Source organism: Salmo trutta, chromosome 37 (genome assembly GCF_901001165.1).
Source record: "Salmo trutta chromosome 37, fSalTru1.1, whole genome shotgun sequence".
NCBI classification, from domain to species: domain Eukaryota; kingdom Metazoa; phylum Chordata; class Actinopteri; order Salmoniformes; family Salmonidae; genus Salmo; species Salmo trutta.
In genome coordinates this window covers 21,452,207-21,467,178 of record NC_042993.1, presented here as the reverse complement: position 1 = coordinate 21,467,178, position 14,972 = coordinate 21,452,207, and the positions used below count along the sequence as shown (strand labels likewise).

The window sequence follows — 14,972 nt, the reverse complement described above, 5'->3', positions numbered from 1 at the left end:
TGAGGTTAATTTGAGAAGAGCCTAGATAGCACTGATGTAAGTTTAAGGCTGGCCTTGAGGCAGGTTTGAAACATCTTTGGCACAATAAACAAAAACAATTTACCGCAAGCTACAGTAATAGCAATTCTGAAGCCCTCTAGAATTGCATCCCAACAGCTTTTGTTTTTATTTTATGTAAGGCCTACACAGACGCAAATACAAGGTGACATGATTCATCCAGCTACGGATAGAAGCAATGTATTATATAAAGACTATGACTGACCAAAATACAAGTACAAGCACCCCTTTTGAGACCTCGCTGTTATGAACATTTCCAGCAATCATTTAGCTGCGGTTCGACCCTGTGTTTCCATCCAGGGAGAACGCCTACCTCCCTATAGTGTCAGAATGCTTCAACCTACGCGTTTGCAAAAGCACGTTATTTCGACCCAGCTTTTAGACCGCGCTGTTTGTTTTCCCAGTGTTATTTCCTGCTTAGCTTATTTTAAACAGACCTCCGGGGTCGTCTCCATATTCAAATGAACCTGTGTGGGTACGGCAAAAGAAGCCTTGCTAGTAGCTAATTTAGCTGACAAGTACAGGGAGACAACTCGATAATAGAGGCAAGCAGGCAGGGCTTTGAAACTCATTAAAGCCCTAGGAGAACAGCAGAGAATGAACTCGGGCTGAACTTCTCTTTGCTGCTGAAAAGGGGTTGGTGTCCTGGAGGGACGGTGCCAGTTCCTTACTCTTCTTTATATCTCAGTGGCTCGAGGAATATAGACACCAGGTTACATCACTTCCCGTCTAGCCATCAATACAACTCAACTTTCATATCACCTTTCTTCTTGATTACGACATCATCAGTCATGCTATGTCGCTAAATTAATTTTAAGTTTTGCATTAGAAACTCAAAAAATGTGGATAATTTAGGCATATCAACAATCCTATGCAGCATCCTCCTCAAGCTGAGTGTGTAAATTAAGCTATTCATCATAATCAGGAAAATGTTGCCCACCTCACTAGAATGCCTCAGTCACAGCTGTTACAGCCAATTTAGTATCACTTCTTAATCATGTGGTAATGACACTAAATAAAGGTCACTTTAACTAGATCACAGTTTCCTTTAATTCTTCTGCCCGAATTACTCGCTCTTCATGACAACTATGATTAACATCAGGTTTTACTATGAAAACACACACTGTAGGGCTCTGTACTGTACACCTCCCCACGGGTCATATACAGTACATGCACAATACTACATCTTTCCATACGCAGCAATATGAACACCTCAAAACATGCACTATACTAAAGTTGTTCACAACATGTTCTTGCCTGTTTGTCAACATTAGGGACTGGTTTCCCGTTCACAGATTAACCCTAGTCCTGGACAAAAAAAAGCTGATGGTGATTCTCCATTGAGCATGCTTTTTAATCCAGCACTAGGCCTAATCTGTGTCTGGGAAACTTCCTATATGTTTACTGTCACCCTTGAGTTCAGAATGCTTAGTGTCACCATTACATTTTTATTATCATGTTAACACCATGGAGACCAGAGTGTTAGTCAACATCAGTGTTGAGTGTCCCAGTGACGTTTGGGCCCACAGTGTACAGATCCACACACGCAGTTGTCCTGACTCCTAACCCCGACCCCTTACCCCTTTCTGTCTCCTCGACCCCTGACCCCTGGGGAATAGTTCTCTATTAACCTGCCTGTTTTTCGGTTGGACTGACTAACCCTTATCTGCCTCCTTTGTTGAATCCTCTTCCCCTTTTCCCCCTGTGACCTCTCTACCCAGTTTCAAAGCCTATGACTGAAACTGTGCTTTGTGTGTTTTTGTTGCCTACAAGCAGTTGTTTCTCTGTGGCTTTAGGCGTGCTTTCAGGCCACTGTTTGGTAAAGCTATGGTTCTTCCAGCACTGCTTTTCTTTCCAGACAGTTAATATGTTTGTTTAGGGATTGGCTCTGGAATACAGTAGCTTTTCCAGGTGCTGAATGGTGAATGCCCTCATTATTCTCTCTATTTTATTCCTGATGCAACTGCATGTAAAATGTCCCACTGCATGTAGTGCCATGCTTGATTTGATGGTGGATGATGAGGCTATCAGACACTACTTGAACTATGTCTGTTCCAAAGCAGTTTGAAAAATGTAAAATGTGTCTTTGAACTTTATTATCACTCATGTTTTGACTGATAATATCTTGGTTTTCAAAGTCAGCATTGAGTGATGTACTGTACTGAGATATTATGGCAAATTGGTCTCTACTTTCCAGGTTCTAAGGGATTGTATGTTATTTGTAACGAGGGAGACTTGGAGAAAATCGGATCTCTCTGAAATTAAAATGGATGGCCTTCCCTTCAGTAAAATATATTTTATCTGACCCTCCCTGAACGTTTGAGGGAAAAAAACTCCCCAATACCCAAAATAATTATTAAAATATAAAGTGGATAGCAAAAAACATGCCTACCGTTTACCCTCACTCCTAGGACAGACGAGAGCCTTTTTGTAAGAATTACAATGCAAAGTAGCCAGAAGGTTGTGGATTCTCAAACCACCACGGACAAGGGGGGGTGAAAAGATATCCATTATAATAAAAGCACTGCATGAATCTATCCTCTTATTCACTTAGTCTACGAAAAAAATGCCTTTTATAAATGCATTTCTATGCAATTCTACGTCATTTCGATGAAAATGACTGGAGACAAGCAGAATCTTTTTTAATACCACAACAGAGCATGACAACAAATGTGCGCATGCTGCAGCACCGAAGCCATTTAGATTTAAATTCTGGCTATTGTTAAAAAAGAGGATAGTCGGCTTACCGAGTAGCGCAGAGGTCTAAGGCACTGCATCGCAGTGCTTGAAGCATCACTACAGACTCGGTTTCGATCCCATGCTGTGTCACAGCCATCCGTGACCGGGAGACCCATGAGGCGGCGCACAATTGGCCCAGTGTCGTCCAGGTTAGGGGAGGGTTTGGCCAGCCAGGATTTCCTTGTCCCATCGCACTCTAGTGACTCCTTGTGGCGGACCGGGCGCCTGCAAGCGGACTCTGGTCGCCAGTTGGACGGTGTTTCTTCCGACACATTGGTGCGGCTGGCTTCCGGGTTAAGCGAGCAGTGTGTCAAGAAGCATTGTGGCTTGTTTTGGAGGACGCATGGCTCTAGACCTTCACCTCTTCCGAGTACGTAGGGGAGTTGCAGTGATGGGACAAGACTGTAACTACAAATTGGATATCACGAAATTGGGGAGGAACAAATGGTAAAAGTACCACAAAAAATAGAGCATAGTCTAAGTTTGGAACAGTGCTAGAGTGATCAACTGTTAAAATGTATCACAACAGAATCAGTTACAGCTGAAGTATCTGATCATCAATGAGTAAGAGAAAAGCCATTCATTGTTTAACACCGCAGCCACACAACAGGTAGGCATATATGAACAGTCTATGGGAAACTATCATTTCCTAATTTATTATATTTTATTCCATGATATTGTTGTTACACTAAACCCTCCCCCTGACTGAAATAGAAAAAGCATGACCCTCCCCCATTTTCCTCCAAGTAACTATTGTGTACATCTCGATCTCTCCATTAGCGCCTTTTTCATTTTTGGACTAGTATTCAACACAAGTCTCCTCAGTGAAACCTCTTGATGCTCCACATGCATCAGCACACTTCTAATAAAATGCCATGTTCATTAGCACTATTTTTCAATTGGACTGAACCAGTTACATTACAGCGTATCATATTACCTCGTGTGTGCATAAATCAAGCTGCGTCCAATTGGTTGGGCACTGATGTGTAATATTATGCATATTCTTAATAATGAGAGTACATGATTGAATTCATTGACATGAACACCCAGACCCCCTTTTGCACACGCTCACACACCACAAACACAGAGCGTTAACTGTGTTCATCATTACCCAAGCATCAGCTATTTGAATTGTCAAAGTACTCCAAATTTTTGTTAGCAGACTCCTGTTCGTGTCTAATTTTGAAAACACTCACAGTGCTTGTAGTGTATCAGCCGATGATTTGTTGTTGTGTTTTCCACGGCAGAAAATACATCTCTGGCATTAGTTGGGGGTAGTAGTTGCCTGCGAAGCCTGGGGCCATGTTGACTCATTGCAGCACTATGGAATGAAGTACCCTTTAATGGAACTATTACATTCTCCCCTCAGCTGTAGAGAAACAGAAACTAATTAGGCTATTTTGGAACGTCTTTACTTGATGCAAATATATAACTGAGGAGTCGTTTCCAGTGCCTAGCTACAGTACCTTCAGAAAGTATTCACACCCCTTTTTCAACATTTTGTTGTGTTACAGCCTGAATTTTTGAATGGATTAAATTTAGATTTTTGGTCACTGGCCTACACACAATACCCCATAATGTCAAAGTGGAATTATGTTTTTCGAAATGTTTACAAATTCATAAAAAATGTAAAGCTTTTAATCTTAAAGGACTGGGAAGTTGTTCAAGATAAAAATGAAACAGAATGGAGCTAAGCAAGGCAAAATCCTAGAGGAAAACCTGGTTCAGTCTGCTTTCCATCAGACACTGGGAGATTAATTAACCTTTCAGCAGGACAATAACCTAAAACACAAGGCCAAATCTACACCTGGGGTTGCTTACCAAGAAGACCGTAAATCTTCCTGAGTGGCCACGTTACTGTTTTGACTTAAATCTACTTAAAAATCTATGGCAAGACCTGAAAGTTGTTGAAGAATTCTTGAAGAGCTTGACGAATTCTTTAAAGAATTATGGGCAAATGTTGCACAATCCAGGTGTGGAAAGCTCTTAGAGACTTACCCAGAAAGACTCACAGCTCTAATCGCTGCCAAAGTTGTTTCTACAAAGTATTGACAGGGGTGTGAATACTTAATTAAATTAGCTATTTCTGTTTTGAATTTTCAATACATTTTGCAAATTTCTAAAAACATGTTTCCATTTTGTAATTATTGTGTGTAGATGGAAAGGAAAAATAATACATTTGATACATTTTGAATTCAGGCTATAACACAACAAAATGTGGAATAAGTACAGGGGTATCAATACTTTCTGAAGGCACTGTAAGTGTGATCTTGAGCAGTGTATTGACACAATGGAAAAGTTATCTTTAAAGGGATAGTTGACTTTGAAAACAACATTTGCGTACTGTACTTTGTAATTGTCCCAAAGTCGAGCCGTGTCTATATTCCAACATTCCTCACCATAGTTAGGTATCAGCAATCAGGATTACCAAAAGCACCGTAGTATCCCAGCTCAATAATCGGTTGATGTCCAGTTTATCCTAAATCCCTGATTCTCAAGACCATCCATATGGCCGTCAACACTGCAGATGGCTAGCTGATTCTATGGTGCACATGCAGTAGAATAAAGCACAGCTTGACGCTGATACACTTCTAAGGTATGTAGAGTAGTAGTTCAGTTGGGCATTTTATGGAGATAAATGAATCTGTATGATTTATATAACTATCGGTTTTAAGCATCTCAGAGAAGGGTTAGATCTGAGTCAAAGGTGAAAACCCCTGCTTGCATTGTTTGTGTTTCACTTCTTTTGTTTTTGTTTGTTTTGGAGCTATTTTATCACCTGCCGAAATAGCACTTCACACTCCAGAATCGCTCCTCGCTCCAACCCATCCCCAATTAGTGAAACGCAGAACAGACTCCAGGTTGCGTATCGCTTTAGCTCAGTTACATAATGCACAGCCTTGTCTATTTTTACCATTATGGTAAAGAGCGTCAAGCGGGGTCCTTCTACGTACCAAAACACAGCTGCTTCTGAGAGCGAAGCTTCAAAACCCACCAGGCTGACAATCTGTCACTCACTTTGACACATCTCTCTCTCTCCATCATCATCTCCCAGCCTCCCCCTTACAATCTGCTCCCTGCACATTCTTTCTCACACTCTATTTCTGTCACTTTTTGTCCCCAGCTTTCTGCCACATTCTATTTCATTTTATTTTCTCTAGTTCTCTTGCTCGTCTCTTTTCTGTCCTGTTCCTCTTTCTCTCTTTTCTGTTGCCTGGCAGTTTCTTACTGAAGTTATATTTTCTCTCCCTACTGTATCTCTCTCTCTTTGTCGCTCTCTTCCTCTCGAGCATGAATACTTCCACCTGTCCCCCCTCTCTCTCCCTTTCTGTCACCATTTCTCCCCTCCTTCCCTCCTGTCAAATCTCAACCATATGTGTGTTTACCTTTCAGAAGACTTGAGCGTTCTTAATGTGTGTGTGGTCTTGTTCGTCACGCATTACATGTATAGTAGGCCTCTGTTCAGCAGAGACCATGCCGAACCCACACTTTGGCTAAAGATGTAGTGTGACAACCGAGAAAAACAAACATGGAAAAACACTGTTATTAACATTATATAAACCATTGAGAGGAGGTTATTTTTGCTTTGAGTAGCTTCAATTATCCTGCGGCACCACATATCTTTATATAACACACCTATATTTTACTAACATTTTTAATGCAACTCTACCACTACACAGGTGCAGACAACTCCAATTAATGGTCACATGTTACATTAAAGCAGCGCTCTCAAACCTTTTTGTTTCGCCTCTTTATCAGAGGTCTCATACAATATTGGATCGTAAAATCATTAATTTGACCCTTTTTAAAGGTATTTTCGTTCAACACTGTATTGAGGCAATGCTTTATCATCAACTGGCAGTATACTGTTTGCCTGCATGCTATACCTCCTGTGCGCCGTCTAGCAGCACACCAGTCCCCCCATGCCATGATTCAGTGGGTATTAATTTCACTGTGACCATGCCACCATATGTCACGCATACGGCCCGATTGAGTCATCCACTCCAGCCCCAAACGTGTTGTGACAGGTTGTGCGTGAGGTTGGAGATCTGTGTATCCCCACTGTGTCGCTTGACTCATAGCTCCTCAGCCATGTGGAACCCTTCAATAGTCATAGGGTCCTGGTCAGGGCTCCAGATGAGTCACAGGACTGGGAGCTGGGAGCCACAGGGAGGCTGGGGGAAGCCACACAGAAACATGGGCATCCTGGTCTGTATTATTCATAAAACTCCCATGCTGCCACACTGCCTCGGCTCACTCTGACACACTGGCCTAGGACAGATAGGATAAACGAAGCATTGCCATGCCAACGCCATAGAAATACAATGGATATAGCACATGAATGGATAGATCTCGCGATTTCAAAGCAGCACGTCAAACTTACTCTGTGAATTTAACATTATCGCCAGGAGAATGTGATAGTACAGTATATTGCATCTCTCTATAGGGGAATGGCACTCACTATTCTACTCACTGATGTAGAGCAAATGGCCAAATTGATAGTGATGGAGAGCTTTGCAGTCCTGAGAGCGCTGGGAGAGAGACGGGGAGCAGACACTTCTCCTGTAACTTTGTGACCTACATATAACTTTCCATCAACACCAGGCAAAGAGACACTTGTGTCGGCAGCTCCTTCAAGACCAAAGAACGAAGCCTTGTTTGATGCTAATTCTGCCCCATCTTCTCTCTGTTTGTATTAAGAGGCTGTCGAAGAAAAACGGTAATGGTGACAAGTACCCTTTAGAGTTACTAGCAAAGTGCCAGGAGCTTCAAGGCTGATGCCAGTGCTCCTCTATTGACACATTGAGATTTTTCCCGTTGTGCTTTTGTTACTTGTATAGATTCATGATGAGTTTCTGCTTGAAGCTGCAGTGGAGCTTTGCTACTCATTTCTTCAGCCTACAGTGTGTGTGTGTGCACTGCATACCTGTTCTCCACATTCAGAATATACCTGAAGACATACTGTGTGTGCACTGCATACTTGTTCTCCACATATATACCTAATGATATACACACACACTTGACCTAAGAACATTTAAAAAAATGTATCCAAGGTCATTCTGTGCAGTGTTCTCCATGTACTGTAGATTCATGCGAGTTATTATTCACATCTCCCTTTCCCTTATAAATTAATGAATATCTTTCTTTCAAATGGTATTGGTATGCTGCCTGCATTTACCCTCACAGACTCCAGTTTTCGGCCCAACATTGTTTTTCTGATTCAGACAGAATAATGTATTGGCAACCTATTTGAACAAAACCCATTTAAAGAAATTATGAAGTGTAAGACACTGCTGTCATTGAAATTGTTGTACGAGATGTTTGATTCCGCTAAACGCCTAATTGTAAATTCCCTCAGTGAAATTCCCTTCTAATCAAGTGCCCTCACTCTGTTAAAGCTGAAGCATGTGGCAGCTCTTTGTAATTTCATCGAAAGAGAGAAACCCTCGACAAGTCTCTCTTAGGCCCAATCATTTAAATCCCCCCCACCCCACCCTCCTCCTCATCATCTTCAACATCCCATCACCACCATTACGTCTAAAGCTGGCACTATCATTGCCCATTACTGCCTAACCTGAGCTCTCATTACGGGATGAAATTAGCTTATTTGGGACACCTGCATTTCTCCTCCCAGTGCGGGCCAATTCCCCTCCCCAGACTTATCAATTTCACAGAGACTATCATTAAGGTTGGAGAAGGGCCTGACACCACAGATGGCAGCAGCCTTTGTAAATGAGCTCTGATTGCGAGAGAGGTGGCTAGTATCACTCCTCCTGTCGAATCTCAGATGCCATTAGGCAAATATAGTGGCAGGGTCACACCATCCAAGGGCGTTTTCATAGTGTTGAGATAACCTTGAGATTTTCAGGTGCTTAGTTGTTTTCCCAAACAACCATTTGAATCAGTCAGATTCTCGTTCAATTAAAGAGTGATGTATTCTATGAGCTGGTTGGTCGAGTTGGTTATTTTTGGCAAGTTCATCGCAGGTGCACACATCCTGATCCATGCATTTGAAAGCACAGCCAGTGTGAATGACATCAGACTCCTGCCAGTGCACCCATCAATATTTAAAGCCCAATTTCATTTTGGAGTTGATTTCTCACTGACTGGGGAGCTCTTGCCCTCTGCCACTCTTTGCAGTTGGAGACGAAAGATGAGGTCTTGGCAAGAAATACTTTATTGATTCATTAACAGAGAGGGAGGAAAGCCAAGGGGCTGGTTCCAACACCTCTGCAATGCTGCTTCCCACGTAGTAGAGCTTCTGTAAACACAACCGGTATTTTCCAGCTGCTGCCTGCTTGACCTCATAGAAATTATAGTCTCTTCTAGATCTCTGGTTTCATTACACTAAAGACCATTTTGTTCTCACTCTCTGTTTCTGTGAAGGTGTCCGACGTCCTCCCGAGATGGAGAAGACCAACCACAGTGTCCACTACACCCTGCTGATCGCCTGTGTGCTGGTGGCCTTTGTCCTTGGAGCCTTCCTCTCAGGCTTTCTGGTCTCCTGCTACTGCAACCACACCGGCAACAAGACCAAGAGGCTGGCCAAGGACCCGGAGGCCCCCATCCCTCACGCCCTGTCCCTACGCAGCCTGGCCAAGCTCAATGGCCTGCTGGACAGCCAGAACAAGGAGGATAAGATGGAGGTGTCCTCGCCCAAGCTCTACAACTCCTTCTTCCAGAACGGGAAGGAGCATCGTCAAGGAGCACCCAGACGGAACGGTGGTCACCACCCAGGGATGACCATGGGAGACCTGGTCCACCCCCATCACCTACACCACTCTTCGGAGCTCTCTGGTCTGCCCACCCCAGACTCCACCCCTGAACTGCCCATCAAGAACATGAAGGCTTTCAAGAACCAGTGGGAGAAGAACCAGAACTGTAACAATGCCAAGGAGCCCAAGTCCCACAACATGGGACAAGGCTCCAGGCCCAGCTCAGGCCTTCTCCACCAACAGATCTACCCCTACTCTCACAGCTTCTCCAATGGGCAAGCTCTGGCCAATGGGCATGCCTTGGTCGGTGGACCCCAGCACCTAGAGGAACGCAAGATCCACAATACCGAGCGCATGTTGGTCCAGCAGCCTTACCCCTGCTACCCGCAGAAGGTGATGGAGGTCACATCGCTGGACGAGCTGCTCAAACACATCCACGAGGCCAACTCCAGCAAGAACACCCAGGTCATGACTTCATCCGGCCTGTCAGCCAGCGGCGGGTGCCATGGGGGTCAACTAGCTTTTGCCAACCGCGTCCAGCCGCACATCCCAGAGACGGAGTCGGCGCCTTACTACAGCTCGTCCACCCTGCCCCGAGACAGCCTGACCCGCCGCATGGACGTACCTCCGGACATGCCCCCTCACCACCAGTCCACTCTGGAGCGGAGGCACTCTTCCCAGAGACACTCACTGATTACCGCTGCCACTAAGATTGCCAATGGAGGGGGTGGTGGAGGGATGGTCCACCGACAGCAAAGCTTCAGCCAGCGTAACGGCCACCAGCACCAACCGCCCCCTATGCTGGCTCGAATGAACTCCACCGGCAGCGCCTGCGAGATCCACTACCCGCTCATCCCCAATGGTTACCTGACGCGCCAGCAGAGCTACAATGGAGAGCAACAGGAGGATACCGGAGGATACCTCCACCGGGGGGCCATAGTCCGCCGGACCACCTCCCTCAAACCCGACGTCCCTCCCAAACCCCTCTTCATCCCCGCCTCCTCTCCCGTCAACCAACAGGGAAACTTCAACTACTGAGGAGAAAGAGGAGAGGAGGAGAACAGGACAATAGTGACTGTGCCTCGTCCTCTCCTCTCAATGGTTGAAAAGTGTAAGACGTGCCCTGGAATTTGTGGCAGCCATTCTTGCTGTCGACAAACCTCAAACAAACTTGTTATTTCCCCCTTTTTGTCCAATGAATATCTTTGTACCATATTGGTATTGCTCAGCTATTTGCTTATAGAAGGTGAGGGACTGGGGTTGGTGAAACGTGACCCCCTTATATTATGCTGCCAATGTCCTCAGTGGATTTACCATGCAACTTAGTTATGGAAGGGTTTGCCATCAAACATCGGACATCTTAAGATTGAATCTAGAGCTTCTTGCGATGCCTATGAAACTTGCTTTTGCTTACCTTTTCTTATGTAGTGTTGACAAACAGTCCTGATCCCCCTAACGTGTTTCTATATATGCATGTGTGTGTATATATATGTGTGTTTCTATCTACACCGTATATGTATACATATACATATGCAGTATATGTATCCCGTGAAACGACATCAACAAAACTCCTTTAAAGGTAGCTCTGTCTTTTTGCCTTACTTTGAAACTGAACCCATTATGTTGAAATACATTACTAGTTGGTGTTTCGCATCTCAAATAGAAGTTCTCGAAATGAGGCAAGGCCCCGCCTGCCCCGGTTTCAGCATGGTTAGTATGTGGACTAGGGGAATAAGTAATCATTTACCATATTAACAAGTTCATGGTGAATGTACTACTCACATTCAAAAAGAGAGCCAAGATGGTGGATACTGACAAGCAAAGGAAACTACTCAAAGCAACTATGCTAGGCGTTTCTCTTTTTTGGAAAATGGAGACCCTACTATCCTGCCAAGTCCTGAGAAACAGATGAAAGGCATTAATACAGCTGGTCTATGAAGTAGGGTCTACTATAATTCCTAAAGAATGTTTTTATCACATTGGTGCTTAGTTGATCCTCATGAATTCTAATATAATTATCATGTATCACACCCAAAGAGGACCAGACACTCAACCCCCAAAGAATCAAGATCAAGATCAGACCATCCGCCCCCCAAAAAACACTCAACATGGTACAGACTGCAGTTATAATTATTAACTTTGGCTATTGGTTGTAAATAAAGGAATAATACTAGCCAAATGTTAATTGTATGTGTAAATGTGTGCCTTATTTAATATAGTATGTGGTATGGGGTAGGGGTAAATGCAAGGCGCCAAGATGCTATATAATAGGTGTTAGATTTTTTTGTTATGGTCGTCGGAATGTGTCATATCTATTGTAGATTTGTATTTCTAACTAGGGTTTTTGATATCCCTGAACTGTGAGCCTGCCAACACTGGCATAGTGACTACAACAGCTTGAGGCTGCATCTTTTTTGTTTGCCTCCTTTTCATGTGTTTTCACTGGGTTGGCTTTTTCCTTGATTGCTAACTTTACCTTTTGATTGTTTGTAGCATAGCAGGCTACTCAATAGATTAAAAGGGGGACATCAGTCCCTCAGATGTTAAGATTATTCAGGCTCTCTGATACTCCCTACATATCACTTGGTCTCAACCTCAACACCACAGGTAGCGAAAAAGATCGGAAGGTTGGGATTTAGTGTTTTCTTGTCTGATCAGAAGATGTTATAATTGTTTTAGGTAGAAATTGAATGGACTCCCTGATCCGATGAGCATAGACTGGAAGGGATCGGAAGCGTCTGCCGGGCGTTCTCCTCGGGGAGAGAGAGGGAAAGCAGTCAGATCGGCCTCAGAAATACCACTCCCTCTGCTGTTGCACTTTCTGGGCTACTTCATGGGTTGCTGGATTCATGGTCAATTATTTCAGAGAGAAAAAAACACTATTACTGTATCTGAAAATAGTATTTATGCCCTAGATTCCTGAAGCTGGTCTGACCCCAAGTTTACCATTCACACTTGAATTCACCTTGGGCTGACCGATAGATACATGAGCCTAAACTACAACATTAGTTATAGATGGCTACATTCTTGCATTTTAGACAAACTAGTTGTGTGGATGCAACACATGCATAAGTAGAATCCTCACAGACCATATGGATCCCTCCCATTACACATGAAACCAGTATTTTATTTTGAATGTGACCATATCTCATGACAGGAAAAGGGCAGCTACAGTACTTATTGGTGAGTTGACGTGAAGTTTATTTGAGTTTGCATTGAGATTGTATGGGAAAGGGAATGGTCTATTTGACTTTTAATAGCTATCAGTATTGCACAGAGTGTAAATACATTCTCTTGGGGGGGGGGGGGACTCGTTGATGCAGAATGTTTTCATTCTCTTGGCAGAAGCTCTTGGGCTTTTATGAATTTGGTCTCACAGAATACCATTGTATGTCTCTTATAATAGAAATAAATGAAAATACATTGCAAGTGTGTCACTGACTGATGTGTGTCATGTTATTCTCACATAGAAGTTACCTGTGCTTTATTACAAAACTATTTAACAACTTTATTAACCATTGTCAAGAGTTGAATAGTGGGAACAGGGTTACCGAGACTTCCCGCCCAAACCCACTCCCTTTTCCCCGGAATAAATAACTTCCGAAAAACCCGTAAATTGTAATACATTATTTCTATCAACAGCAGGACATGAAATTGAACTGTTAAATTATATCTGGCTAAATCTGGCTTCTCACCGGCCTTCTCTCTGCATGATCAATCATCAACGCTCAGGGTTGGGACAGAGCGCATCTCAGTAGGCTATGAAGCGCAGTCCAATGCATGATCTTAACATGGTAACTTATTTTTGACAGGTAGCCCTACATTAGCTGCAGCATAGCCTTTGCCACAGTAGGATAATATAAGGACTGAATGGACGTCTAATTTACACATCTCCATCTTTCGGGGTTCACTTTACTTTTTAATTGTAACATTATTTATATTTTTATTCGCAGCTGCAGAGTTTTTTAACAGCCTATCACTCGAATATAATTGCTTTAAATCAGTGGATAATTGAGCATTCAGTGTTTCCCCCTCTCCATCAATTTCATTCAAATGGCATCCCAAATAGATCATCCTATTCAAGATTTATATATATACTGAACAAAAATATAAACGCAACATGCAAAAATGTCTAAGACTTTTCTGAGTTACAGTTCATATAATTAAATCAGTCTATTGAAATAAATTAATTACGCCCTAATCTATGGATTTCACATGACTGGGAATTACAGATATGCATCTGTTGGTCGAAGATACCATCAAAAAAAAAGTATGGGCTTGGGTCAAAAAATCTCCTTCATATAGAGTTGATCAGGCTGTTGGTTGTGGCCGGTGGAATGTTGTCCCACTCCTCTTTAATGGCTGTGTGTTGTTTCTGGATATTGGCTGGAACTGGAACATGCTGTCATACACGTCGATCCAAAGCATCCCAAACATGCTCAATGGGTGACATGTCTGGTGAATATGCAGGCCATGGTGAGTCTGCAGGCCATGGAAGAACGGGGACATTTTCAGCTTCCAGGAATTGTATACAGATCCTTGAGACGTGGGGCCGTGCATTATAATGCTGAAACATGATGTGATTGCGGCGGATGAATGGCACGACAATGGGCCTCAGGATCTCGTCACGGTATCTCTGTGCATTCAAATTGCCATCGATAAAATGCAAATGTGTTTGTTGTCCGTAGCTTATGCCTGCCCATACCATAACCCCACCGCCACCATGGGGCACTCTGTTCACGACGTTGACATCAGCAAACCCCTCGGCAACACGACGCCTGGTTGTGATGCTGGTTGGACATGCTGACAAATTCTCTAAAACAACGTTGGAGGTGGCTTATGGTAGAGAAATTAACATTATATTCTCTGGAAACCACTCTGGTGGACATTCCTGCCAGTCAGCATGCCATTTGCATGCTCCCTCAACTTGAGGCATCTGTGGCATTGTGTTGTGTGACAAAACTGAACATTTTAGAGTGGCCTTTTATTGCCCCCATCATAGGGTGCGCCTGTGTAATGATCATGTTGTTTAATCAGCTTCTTGTTATGCCATACCTGTCAGTTGGATGGATTATCTTGGCAAAGAAGAAATGCTCACTAACAAGGATGTAAACAAATTTGTGCATAACATTTTAGAGAAAAAAGCTTTTTGTGTTTATGGAACATTTCTGGGATCTTTCATTTCAGCTCATGAAACATGGGACCAACACTTTTTACATGTTGCATTTATATTTTTGTTCAGTGTATATTATATACAGTGCCTTCAGAAAGTATTCAGACCCCTTCCCTTTTTCCACATTTTGTTACGTTACAACCTTATTTTAAAATGGATTTAAAAATAATAATAATCCTCAGCAATCTACACGCAATACCCCATAATGACACAGCAAAAACGGGTCTTTAGAAAAAAACAGAAATACCTTATTTACATAAGTATTCAGACCCTTTGCTATGAGACTT

General features: G+C 43.1%; 1 protein-coding gene across 6 annotated transcripts in view; it reads left to right on the top strand.

Annotated features, from left to right (window-relative positions):
• The window catches only part of LOC115176735 (semaphorin-6D), a 152,038-nt gene extending 139,092 nt beyond the window's left edge, over positions 1–12,946 (top strand). For all 6 annotated transcript variants that reach the window (XM_029736978.1, XM_029736979.1, XM_029736972.1 and 3 more), the window contains one exon: positions 9,184–12,946. In XM_029736978.1, the coding sequence (XP_029592838.1) occupies positions 9,184–10,550 (1,367 nt within the window). In that variant the 3' untranslated portion in view covers positions 10,551–12,946. The remainder of the gene's footprint in view (positions 1–9,183) is intronic.
• The last annotated feature ends 2,026 nt before the right edge of the window (positions 12,947–14,972 follow it).